This window comes from Desmodus rotundus, chromosome 12 (assembly GCF_022682495.2).
Source record: "Desmodus rotundus isolate HL8 chromosome 12, HLdesRot8A.1, whole genome shotgun sequence".
NCBI classification, from domain to species: Eukaryota; Metazoa; Chordata; class Mammalia; order Chiroptera; family Phyllostomidae; genus Desmodus; species Desmodus rotundus.
In genome coordinates this window covers 78,671,367-78,684,353 of record NC_071398.1, presented here as the reverse complement: position 1 = coordinate 78,684,353, position 12,987 = coordinate 78,671,367, and the positions used below count along the sequence as shown (strand labels likewise).

Below are 12,987 nucleotides of genomic sequence, written 5' to 3'. Positions count from 1 at the left end.
TGTTCTTAGTTTTCCCCTGCCTGTTCTGTACCTACCAATATGTACTTCTTAATTCCTGCGCCTTTTCCCCCATTCTCCCCCCTCCCCCCTCCCAACTGGTAACCATCAAAATGATCCCTGTGTCTATAATTCTATTTCTGTTCTGCTTGTTTGCTTAGTCTTTTCCTTACATTCAGTTGTTGATAGTTGTAAATTTATTGCCATTTTAATGTTCATAGTTTCTATCTTCTTCTTTAAAATAAGTTCCTTTAATATTTCATGTAATAATGGCTTGGTGATGATGAATTCCTTTAGCTTTACCTCGTCTGGAAAGCACTTTATCTGTCCTTCCATTCTAAATGATAGCTTTGCTGGATAGAGTAACATAGGTTGTAGGTCCTTGCTTTTCATCACTTTGAATGCTTCTTGCCAATCCCTTCTAGTCTGCAAAGCTTCTTCGGAGAAATCAGCTGAGAGTCTGATGGGAACTCCTTTGTAGGTAACTCTCTGCTTTTCTCTTGCTTCTTTTAAGATTCTCTCTTTATCTTTAATCTTTGGCATTTTAATTATGATGTGTGTTAGTGTGGTCCTCTTTGGGTCCAACTTATCTGGGACTCTCTGAGCTATCTAGACATGTGTGTCTATTTCCTTCACCAAATTAGGAAGTTTTCTTTCATTATTTTTTCAGATTTTTCAATCTCTTGCTCTTTCCTTTCTCCTTCCAGTACCCCTAGAATTCAAATGTTGGTACGATTGAAGTTGCCCCAGAGGCTCCTTACCCTATCCTCATTTTTTTTAAATTCTTTTTTATTCTTGCTATTCTGATTGGATTTTTCTTCCTTGTGTTCCAAAGCATTGATTTGATTCTTGGCTTCATCCACTCCACTGTTGATCCCCTGTAAACTTTTCTTTATTTAACTTAGTGTAGCATTTATGTCTGCCTGGGTGTTTTTTTTTTTATGCTGCTGAAGTACCCAATGAGTTCCTTGAGCATTCTAATAACCAGCGTTTTGAACTCTGCATCTGATAGATTTCTTATTTCCATTTTGTTTAGTTCTTTCCCTGGAGTTTTGTTCTATTCTTTCATTTGGGTCATATTTGTCTCCCCATTTTGGCAGCCTCCCTGTGTTTGTGTCTATGTATTAGGTAAAGGTGCTTTGACTCCTAGTAATATGGCCTAATGTAGAAAATCGCACCTGTAAATTGGATGGGTGGAGTCTTAGGTAATTGCCTGGGTGGGACAACCCAGGTTGAAGAAGTCTCAGATAAGTGGCTCTATGTGGGGGAGGGCTAAGGGAAGGTACAATGGCAGCTGCCTGGCCTCTGGAGTTTTGTCTGGGAGAAAGCTGTCCCCCCACACTTGCCCTAATGCCAGACACAGCAGTTTCTCCCCATATGCCAGTAGTGCACTTCAAGCTGCTGCCCCTGTGCTGGATCCCGGAGGGAGTGAGTCTGCATAAGTCCTAAGTCTGCTGCAGACCCTTTAAGAGGAGACACCTGAAAATCCCAGTTTCTTGCGCTGTCCCAACCTGCGCTGGTTTTTGCAGCCAGAAGTTATGGGGACTTATTTTCCTGGCACTGGAAACCTGGGCTAGGTGGTCTAGTGTGGGGCTGGGATCCCTCATTCCTGAGATATCCCTCCTGATTTCTACCCACCACACATGGTATAGGACTGCTCATTCCGTGTCTCCACCCCTCCTGCCAGTCTGAATGAATGTGACTTCTTGAACTCCTTGGTTATCAGATTTTTTTTTCAATTCTTATTTACTTTTTTAAAATTTTTATTGTTATTCAATTACAATTGTATGCCTTGGTTATCAGATTTTCATACAGTTCGATTTTCTGACAATTCTGGATGTTAGTTGCTTTGTAGTTTAGTTGTAATTTTTGCTGTGGTTGTGTGAGGAGGGGAGCTGTGTTTAACCTATGCCTCCATCTTGACCAGAGGTCAACTTTACTTATTCTAATTCATGGTTTACCTAATTATTTCAACCCAATTCTTATTGGGGAAAAAAGGAAGACACATTATTTTGTGCAGTAAGGTCATTTAGAGATGTTTTGAGGATAGGTGAATAATTTCTTTAGTCAGAGAACTTGTACAGAACAAAGTTTCAGTTCCAGCTAAACTGATGAAAAGTGGGATAATTTGAAAGCAAATTTTAATTTGAAGCCAAGAAAATCCAGGATTACTACAAATCCAGTATTTTCAGTATTGGGCTATCTTTTAAAGCCAAGTGTTTGTCAAACTTAGCAAGGACTCTGTCTCATCATTCTTAAGACAGTTTGGAAAAGATGCAACACTTCCAATTATTTGTCAGGAGCTTACTAAATTTATAGTAAGAACATCGTTTAAGAAAATAATAAAGACTAGGCATGAGAAACTGTAAGTTACATCTCTTTGATCTTTTCTCATTATTATATTCAGGTTAAATTCAGTTTCTCCTTAATTTGCCTCTTTTTTAAAGATTTTAAAATTTATTTTTAGAGAGAGGGGGTTAGAGGGAGAGAAACATTAATGGGCTGCTGCTTGCACCTCTCAAGGGACCTGGCCAGCAAACCAGGCATGTGCCTCAACCAGGGATTGAACCGGTGCTCGATCCACTGAGCCACACCACCCAGGGCTCAATTTGCCTCTTCTTAAAGGATCAGCTCCTCTGATCCGCCCAGCCATACTAATTCCTTCTCTGAATTCCTGTAACGTTCCCAATTTGGAGCACTTAACATACTACAATACTTTACAATTGATCTCCAGTTTTTTTATATTCGCAAATTTTATGAAAGCTCAAAAGTAGTTATTTTACGCTCTTCTGAATCCCTTACAGCTCTTAAACAGGGCTCAGTGCACAGAAGAGGCTCATATACACTTTGACTGTGATTCCACTGCCTTCTCAACAAACCAGACATTAGCAAATGGAATGCCATGCCTTCGTTACCTGTCTCAGTATAGTGAACCACACTGACAGTTACTGACCCACTCACTAAGTATTAAATAACACAGACACAAAAATAAATTCCTTTAACGTCCAAACTAAGTTCTCTCTACCAACACTGATGCCCATTTAGAGAAGTGGAGATAAAAGCAATGACCTTCACATAAAAATTTATTCTTTGTGCTCTCACATTTAGTATACACACTCGAAACAACTAACCCTTGATCAGGTGGCAAAGATGCTATCATTTTCACTGTTTCCCATCTCCCCACCCAAGAGGTCACCCGAGCGAAGGAGCACTCCATGGCATGCTCCCCGGCACAGCACAGTTGTTGTGTACATGGTGAACATTACAATTTTTTGAATCAGTATTCTCCAGAATATAAATCACATGGTATTAAATTTTTTCCTTAAAGACCCTTTGCAATGATTCCAAACATTTCTCCCCGCACATAGGTAAGAAAAAGCCCACAAGTTGTTTACAAGTTTTGTATTGTGTCATGCAAACTGTTTTCATACACAAGGGTGTAAGTGAACAATGTCTCTCCCTTCTCCTCCCCAAACATCACAATAGACCAATTCTTGCTAATATATCATGAAGTTAAAATATGTATCCCTTTCAGAGCCCTCTTATCTTTCTGAATTCTAGACAGATAATTCTGGACACTAGCTTCTAAATTCTGTAATTTACCCATCTGGTACGGACATGAATAGTTCCAGTGCTTTTCAACTTGTCCCTGAATTCTCCTCTCCAACGTTTCAGGCAGTAACTGATTTTAATGCCCTCAAATGTGATAAAGCTGACTACTTAGAGCTTATAAATTACAGACACTGTATGATCACTATGAGATATGACTTATACATATTATATTCCTCACACTATTTAGCACCATGAAGAGAATTCTCAATACTAATTGATAGGCTAACTAATCCAATAATCAAATATATGACAGTCATAGTCCTTTTTGTAAAAAAATTTTGAGCATGTTTATTAAAGCTGGGGACGGTGAAACAAGGAAGGGCCTAGGACAGAAGAAGCAACAGGAGAGACTAGGTGAGGCTGCTTTGGCTCCCTAGAGACATTATAGGAAAGAAGTGAGCCAAGACACTGGGAATTAAAAGTCACAGTGACAGAAGTGAGCCAAGGAGGGGCTACTATTGGCTTACTGAAAAGTCAGAGAAATGGGGGCCTAACCCCAGACGAGATCTGCTGCCCATTGCTTCCCTGGGTACGAGTATCACAGGGATCCTTAGGGTTTAGGAGATGCGCACCTGAGAAGGAAGAAAGGCTTGGGCATGCTCCCAAGAGGGACAGCCCCGACATGATAGTCTTAAAAACACTACTTCCTAATTTTTCTTGTATACAATACAAATTCCCTTCTGCCTTACAGATCTATCTTTCTGGCAATATCCTCTGCTACCTTATCTATCCCAAATAATTACATAGCTGTCAACTTCTTGCTTGATGCTACTAACAGCAACCTGGGTCACTAGTAATGACAACGACGGCATTAAACTTAAAAGGCTATGGGCTAGTTTGAATGTGGTAAAACACTGTTAAAACGGAATTGCACTGTATCTATTTTCCACCTTCATGCTTCTCCATGAACCATTGTTCCTCTAGGATTGTCCTGCAAAATCTAAATTCTGGGTCTTTTACTTTTGAATGGCTTAAGTACCATAAAATATGACTTATTTGGTAGCAAAAACATTCCCAGGAGTTTCAAAAGGAACCACTAAGCTGAAAAACTTACACCCATCATTTTTCTTTAAACTTAGAACGTATAGTGTTGACTATAAGGAAAAATACAAAAACCCTGTATTTCTGGTCTGTATGAAAAATGGACACAGTAAGTTGAGCTGTGTGCTTTTTAAGAGGCACTACACAAAATCCTGTTCTTAAAGAGTTTGAAGTGGACAAGAACACCGCTTTGATGACATGTAATGTTCAATATATGTTATGTTACTCTTAGCACTTTTGCACTTAACCAGTTCTCCACACATAAGCAGTTCAGATATTAAAATAATCCTGATTCTAAAAGAGAGAACTAACCACCAATATTTAAAGCTGTTTCTTCCCAGGACAATAGTTTCTCAATTATGCAGATTATCAAAGTGGTATTCTCTTAAGCTAAGCTTTGTCAAGGCTCAGACACCCTGAGGTGAACTTAGTGAGATCCTTGTAAAGAAATCTCTAATGAGAAACTCATCACCTGGGAATTTTAAAGCTTCCAGGCTGGCTCACTAAACAGAAATACCACAGGCTTTCTTAGAACACCGAGTCTAGTGATTGTCAATCAATGTCAAGGAGGCACGTGTACAAATACTCAAACTGAAGTCTGTTCTGTATGGAAAATGCAGTCAGTCTGACAAACAGCCTGAAGACATTTTGCCAGGCCTAGCTCTTCTAAAGAGCACAAGAAACTAAGGAAAAGCACCAGGAAACAATTAATGTAAATACATTCGTGAGTGTATCTCTGGGGAAAAAAATAAACCTGGACAAGGCATTGGCTGTTCCAACTAAGGATTTAGACTGAGTTTAATAATGTAGTAATGGTTCCCAAAGTGTTCCCTTTGAAGGTAAAGAAAGTCCAAACCCCAAAAGAAAGAGTAAAAGAACCTCATAGGAGAACCCTTCAGCACATCTTAAATGCTTCTGTTTGTTCTCACCCATCCCAGCACATTTCTTAGAAAAGCCGGGCCCATACTGTGAACACTGTTCTGACCCTCCTTTTTTCCTAACCAAAACATACGGCCTGATTTCCCCCAATCTCATCACTGCATAATTGGCAACAGGAGTCAGTCCCACAGCTCTTTGCTGACCTTTAGCACTGATCTCTTTAGCTCCGCTTTCCCTGTATGATTTTTGTTCTATCTCCAGAAAGCATAAGGTGAATAGAAAAGACACACGCAGGTCCTTCTCCGGGGTAATCCCAGGAAACTGAAGTTGAAAGATAATGTGTAGCAGAACGTGGCAAAAAATTCTTCTTGTGAGCTTAGTCAAACACACATGGTATATATATATATTCCCCTGGATACAAACAATTTACATTAACTAATTAATAGCAACAGAACCCAAAACTATGATAGATCAAATTCTAATGTGACAATTTAAAAGCAGACAGTGCTCCACTAGGTTAATAAATCAGAATTAGCTAGGAGACAACATATTAAATACCATGTCACTGAAAACTCCTAGTAGGCATATCCCCTTCATCAGTTACTTTCAGCAGACCACTCTGATTAGCACTGCAGTTCACACATAAACACTTCACAACTTCAAGTTACTGAATCTTTCTTCTTCCGGAATGGTGATTTTAGCCTCTTCCATACACTGTTTTTGGGTTTGGATTTTTTCTCCATGGCCAGTACCGCCTCCTTTTCTTTCCTACGGATCTCCCGGACAAGGGCATGGAATACATCATCAATGTAGTAGCGGTATGCAGCAGATGTCTCAAAAAAGGGACAGCTGAATTCGCGGGCCAAAGCCAAACCTTCTTCCTTGGTGACCTTTAAAAATGTAAACAGGAGAAAATTTATAGTGGTACCAATGGAAAACAATTACAACCACCCCCAAAAGTGAAGGGGTTACCGTAACAGAAAGAGAGCTCCTCAACTCTGGAGGTGTTCAAGCAGAATGCTGTGCTTTTGTAATGTTAGGAGGCTGAATTACGTAAGTTCTAGGATTCCTTCTGCTGTCAAATTACATGAATCTATTTCTACTTTATTTTAAAGATAACTTTTTGGAACAGGGACCAGTTATATCAAACATGCAATCTTAATTTTCTTCATACTTTTCATTTTCAGAAAGTAAAACACAAGGCAAACAGACATATACTTAAACTAGGACACTGAAAACTATAAGGAACCGAAAATCGGTATGTCGTTATGAATATACCATATCTCCTACTTTTGGATATTTAGACTTTTCCTATTTTTTTGCTACTGTAAATAGCCTGGCAATAAACATTTTATAGAGAAATCCCTGAATAGATTTTTCAGAGTCAAACTACTTCCACATATTTGTGCCATTCATTGCCTCCACTACTACTTATAAGTGCCCGTTTTACTACACTTTCAGAAACTCTACACCAAACAGCAACATTTTAAACATCATTGTCAACTTGAAAGGTATCACAGTCTAAAATCCCCTGCAATTTCTGTTATTCTCTCCTTCCACAGCTCATAATCCTCACCATCAGGAAGTACCTTAAAGTCTAACTTAAGTTTCTTCTGATGCAACATAAACCGATTGATTTCTGATGTTTTAGGAATTGAACACTCTCCAACCCTTCACCTATTAATGCAGGGGTCCTCGACCTCCGGGCAGTGACCGGCACTGGTCTGGGACTGTTAGGAACCGGCCGCACAGCAGGAGGTGAGCTTGAATCATCCTGAAACCATCCTCCCCACACTGGTCCAAGGAAACATTGTCAGTTGTCTTCCACAAAACCGGTCCTTGATGCCAGAAAGGTTGGGGACTGCTGGCCTAATGCATTACTCTATGTGTCACCTGATTACTATCCTGTGCATTATGTCCTGTAAACTGATTTCTAAAATTCAGATTTTAACCCAAATAATAGCAAATTAGGATACCAGGAAATTTTCAAGGTTAGGGAGAAGCTAATTTTATTTATTTTATTTTTTTAGACTTCACTTACTTATTTTTAGAGAGACAGGAAGGGAGAAAAACATCAATCAGTTGTCTCTCGCACATCCCCAACCGAGGACCTGGCCCAAAACCCAGGCATGTGCCCTGACTGGGATTCGATCTGGCCACCCTTTGGTTTGTAGACCGGCACTCAACCCACTGAGCCACACCAGCCTAGGCTAGAGAAGCTAATTTTAAATTTTTACTTTAAGACAGAGGACTTTGTAAACAGAACAACAAAATCCCACTAGATTACAGACAGCATTTTCAACTCTATCCTCACCTGTCTCAGCTGCTTTAGATCAGACTTGTTCCCTACAAGAACCACAGGTGTATCATCAGTACGTCGTACTCGATAAATAAGCTGTTTAAACTCTCGAACTTCATGAAAACTTCGACGATCGGTGATAGAGTAACAGATGATAAACCCTTCTCCTGCCCTCATATACTGATCCCGCATGGCTGTAAACTCTGCCTAGAAGGAAACAAGGGTCATTAATGCACTGATGCAACCTAGACATACATACGTATTAGCTCTTTATTTCAGATTAAAGAAGAGATAGGTGGATTACCTGCTATCCTGAGTCAGAGAGTGCATGAAAAATTAAAAGACATGAACTAGTGATATTCTCTGTATAAGCCTTCTCCTCCTCTTTACTAGAGTGAAAAGGTCTTTATTCATAGCATTCTGGGATTTGATACCTGTCCAGCTGTATCCAAAATGTCCAGATTGGCAGGCTCATCATCAATACGGATCCGGATTTTATAAGCATCTTCTACAGAAAGAGGAAAGATGTACTATGAATCCATAAATGCAGGAATATGCAACCCTCTAAAATCCGTGTAAAATCTGTATTACAGAAAAGCAGATTACACGAGTTCTTTACGTGGCTACATTTTCTCACCAAGATACATAAAGTGGGTCTTCAACTAAGGTTTGTTTTTTCTCCACAGCTTAAGCTTAAGATTTTACCTGCAATTCTATTTTTTTAAATCCTCACCCAAAGACTTTCTTCATTGCTTTTAGAGAGAGAAGGGAGAGAGAAAGAAGAAACATCGATGTGAGAAACATCAATTGGTTTATGCGCCCAGGCTGGGGATTGAACCCACAACCTGGGTACACATCCCGACTAGGAATCGAACCCATGACCTTTTGGACTATAGGATGATGCTCTAACTAATTAGCCACACCAGCCAGGCCCACCGACAATTCTAAGCTAAAAAAGGATTCTGAGAGATTGTTTTTTAAAAAAAATAGTAGGCCAAAAAGTAACTTTACCATTTATTAAATAGTTTTAGCCCTGGCTGGTATGGCTCAGTTGGTTGGAACATCGTCCATGAACTGAAAGGTCATGGGTTTGATTCCTGGTTAGGGCACATGCTGGGGTTGCAGGTTCAGCCCCTGATCAGGGAGCATATGGGAGGCAACAGATTGATATTTCTCTCTCACATAGATGTTCCTCTCCCTCCCGTCCCCTCTCTGTAAAAATCAATAAGCATGTCCTTGGGTGTGGATTAAAGAGGTTATTAGATGGCAGGCATTACATTAAGTAATTTATATACATTAACTCATTCAATAATAATCCAATGAGGTATTATTATTTCCACTTTAAAGATAAAAAATTAAACTCTAAAAATTGAATCTCCCCACATTATACAGTTAATAATACAGCCAGAATTAAAAATCAGGGCTGCTTGACTCAAAAGCCCTATATACTTAACCATATGCTATAGTTCCTCCATGTCCCTCATTCCAACAAATGCTACTTAAATCCTGATGTATTTTCTTATAAAACATTTTTTTGAACCCCTGCTTCTGACTCTTCCTCAAAAGTGAGGAGCCCACTAAACCAATGTTTCTCAAACTACAAATCCATTAGGCTTAGTGAGTTGTGAATGAATTTAATGAGCTGGCCCCAACTCATTCTCTTAAATAAAGTCAGCAGAAACTTTAAAGAGAAAATACAAGGGTGCACCGCATGTAGTGAGGTTAATACAGTTTTGCGATACGTTAATTACACGTGCCTGTGTATATGTATATATGTACACACACACACTTAATATGTACCAGTTACAATACAAACTTTTTCTTGGAGTTAGCAGCCCGAGTTTAAAACAAAATGCACTCAATTATAAACTCAGTGGGAACAGGCACCATATCCTTTTGCTCACACTCTACGCCCAGGGCCCACCACAGTGCTTGGGACAAAAGGAACTAAAGTGACCTAAGTATTTGTTGGTGAATCAGTTAATATTGTCAGGAGAGTAGCTGATTATCAATGGAAAAAAAAAAAGTTTTGGAATTCTAAGTAAATTATTCTAAACCCTAACTTGGTTTTATTCCTAGAATTCCTACCAGAGTTTGAATCCCTGAACAATGTTTTAAATTTAATACAGTTCATGAAAAAGCAAGCACGGTTTCTGTTTTCCCCCATCCACAGCAGCATCTACTACATAAAATGACCACATCCAAAGCTGGGTTGGCCCAGACACTCACTGCCTTTGTGGAGAACAGAGCAGCAGACGCCTGAGTCAATGGAAATCCTTCTTGGAGACCCTCGACCATGACAAAGTGTCACATCCTGAAAATACCAGTAGTATGGCACACCTTCTGTGCCCCCAGGTTTTATCTTGAGATTATAGCCCCTTAGAATCAAACTTGCTTCCTTATGGTTTAGGAATGACAGTAATGTTCTTAAGTCTTTGTAGAGAAAAGCAATAAAAAAACGCAAAATAAAGTTACTTTTTACCCTAACACCATTTTGCCATCAACAGAGCATTAAGGATTATAAAAGACACGAAGGAAGACCTTACTATTTAACAAACTTGAGCTATAAGGAAGTAAATGAAGACCTTCAGTGGAAGTCCAGGCTCTGCGTGTCTGGACTGTAAGGGTTCAGCAGACTGGCTCTACTTGTTTTTCTGCTTCCTTTTGTGGAAGTTCAAACCAGCTGACTCATAGTTACAGAGTCAGTCCCAAGTCAGACCCTCAGAGAAGTGACGGCAAAAGGTTTCTGTTAAGTGGCCTTTAAACTTTTCCTGTGATCTAGCAATATCGTATAACCATAAAAATATGACAAAGAAAGTGTCCCATCAGTGTTCAATCAAAGACAGAGACTAAAGATAGCTTATGTCCCCAAAGAGTTAAGTGAGGAAAAAAATGTATTCATTTGCTTACCAACTGCTGTGACACTCTTGTTAAATGAAACACCAAGAAAGGATCAAAATATAAAAAGTCAAAAACTGTTTTAAAAACTGACACCAAGCCGCTTTTATGAGGTTTACTTAGAAACCTAAGTGGCACTCCGGCTTACCGATGGTGGGGTCATGATCTTCTGGGAATCGGTGGCTGATAAACTGCATGGTCATGGCTGCAAAACAAGAAATGAAAGTTAAAACCCACCCAAAGGTTCCTGATCCACAGAGAGAATTCTAAGTATCGACGCTGCATGATGGCCAGTCTCCCATTTGGTTTGAGTGGAAGTCATCTGTTCTAAAGAATTGTCATCCTTAGTTCTTACAAAATGGAAGAAAAATGTCACCTACCACTCTTCCCTACACCACCAGCACCCAGCATCACTAGTTTGTATTCCCGCGAGAGCCCCGCAGGGCTGCTACAGCAGCTACCACCTGGGCGCGGTCCCGAATCCATTCTCTTCCGGGAGACTCCTGGGCTGCCCCAAGGAAAAGGCACCTACCAAGAAAGAAGAAAATACTTAACCCAGGCTGGTAACGACCCTGAGGACCTGCCGCTGTCAGCGCCCTGCCTCCCCACCCAACTCCTGTTCCCCGCTGGAGCGCTGCAGGGGCCCTCCAGGGCAGTTCGCGCCCATGACACATCACAGGTTTCCCAGAAGAAAAAATGAAAGACACAAAGGAATTTACAGTTTCTTTTCAGACTGGGGCACCGCACAGTGAGGAGGAGGAGGAGCCAGTGCTCAAGCTGAGGTTTGGGGCCTTGGCCTGGGGGCTGTTTCTGGCACATCGTCCCGCACACCCAAAGGTTGGGGATCGGATTCCTGGCCAGGGCACTTACCTAGGTTGCGGGTTCCATCCCGTCCCCAGAATCGGCCAGTCCCGGGAGGCAAACCACTCGCTGTTTCTCTCTCACATCGATGTGTTTCTCTCTCTGTCTCCCTTCTCCTCTAAAGTCAATAAACATATATATTTTTAAATTTAAAAAATAAAAAATGAAGTTAAGGTTTGGGGATCAAAGGCGGAGTGCCGCTGAGGCCGCAGGGGTTCTTAAGCCCACCCGTTGTCCCAAGTTTCCGTCCCCTCTCATTCTTCCAGAAAGCGCCCCTCCCTCAGGGAACCCCCGCCGCCATCGTGTCCCCCACCCTCACGCCACAAGAGGAGTCTCACTGCTTGTACCTTCAGGACGTGAAGGCCACGCTGGTTCTGATCACCCTTCCGTCCTCCTTCTCTCCAGGCGACTCGCCAGTACTGCCCCGTGACCCCTCCCGTGGCTGGGGAAGATGGCGCCACAGCCGGAAGGGCGGAGCTGCCCCCTGACGTAGCGACCTGGGAGGGACGTGACCCCTCCAGGTCCTCTAACCCAGTTCCGGTGACTCCCCACTAAAGGCCTTTGGTAGAGTACCGTGCTCCGGGTATGCACACAAAAACGTGCTAAACCTATTTACACAAGCAAAAAGGATGGAGGATGTGGTAAGACACACGAGTCCGTTAAAGTAACTTATTCAGGATTGTCTGTTGCTTGTGATCAACTAATTGGCCAAATGTAAGGGGAAGCTGGAAATGGGTACCCACCAAAACCTCCCCCAGAACAGAACTGAGATTCGGTTTAGCGCTTCTAATAGCAGAAGCAGCAAAATTTCCCCAAAGGAAGTTATGACTTGGGCCCTTGGAAACAGTAGACCAGATGTCAAGAACCACGTTCTAATTGATTTTTAACATTTTTCATCTCATGGCACATATAATTACTAAAATAATGTGGCACACCAAAAAATATTTTGTGCAGAGCTGCCCTCTCCCCAGAAGTGTAATTTTGACTCATTCACACCAGACAGCTGTTGTTGTGTTGCCTGTTGTCATTTTTAGTTTGACAATCGATGGAAAAAGAGGTCAGTGCCCCTTAGTCAGGTATTGCACTGTTGAAAATCCCTGTTCTAGCTGACCGGTTTTGAATTCTAAACATATGTAAATGAAACCAATTCAAATTGTTGTTTTGTTGTAAACAAATGGACTACCCACCAACAAGAAATAAAATTGGAATTTTCAGCTAGCCTTGAATTAAATCAGAAATAAATAAGGACAATATCACCATATTCCTCTATTTAGGTACAGATACTAGGAGGGAAATCTTTACACAGGGAAATCTGTTAAAACTTCTGCCTACCCTACTTCCTTTTTCAGAATGTTTTTCAAAGAATAATTTGCATTTCCTTTAAAAATGTTTCATTTACT

The 12,987-nt window shown here is 40.8% G+C and overlaps 1 protein-coding gene across 1 annotated transcript; it reads right to left on the bottom strand.

Annotated features, from left to right (window-relative positions):
* Positions 1–3,062: 3,062 nt before the first annotated feature.
* On the bottom strand, positions 3,063–12,069 carry RIT1 (Ras like without CAAX 1). The gene is made up of 7 exons (XM_024574015.3): positions 11,935–12,069; positions 11,597–11,705; positions 11,107–11,254; positions 10,875–10,931; positions 8,263–8,336; positions 7,844–8,035; positions 3,063–6,419 (listed from the first exon to the last, which is right to left on the bottom strand). Exons 3-7 carry the CDS (start codon positions 11,210–11,212, stop codon positions 6,189–6,191), a joined length of 660 nt encoding a protein of 219 aa, XP_024429783.1. The 5' UTR covers positions 11,213–11,254; positions 11,597–11,705; positions 11,935–12,069; the 3' UTR covers positions 3,063–6,188.
* Positions 12,070–12,987: the final 918 nt, after the last annotated feature.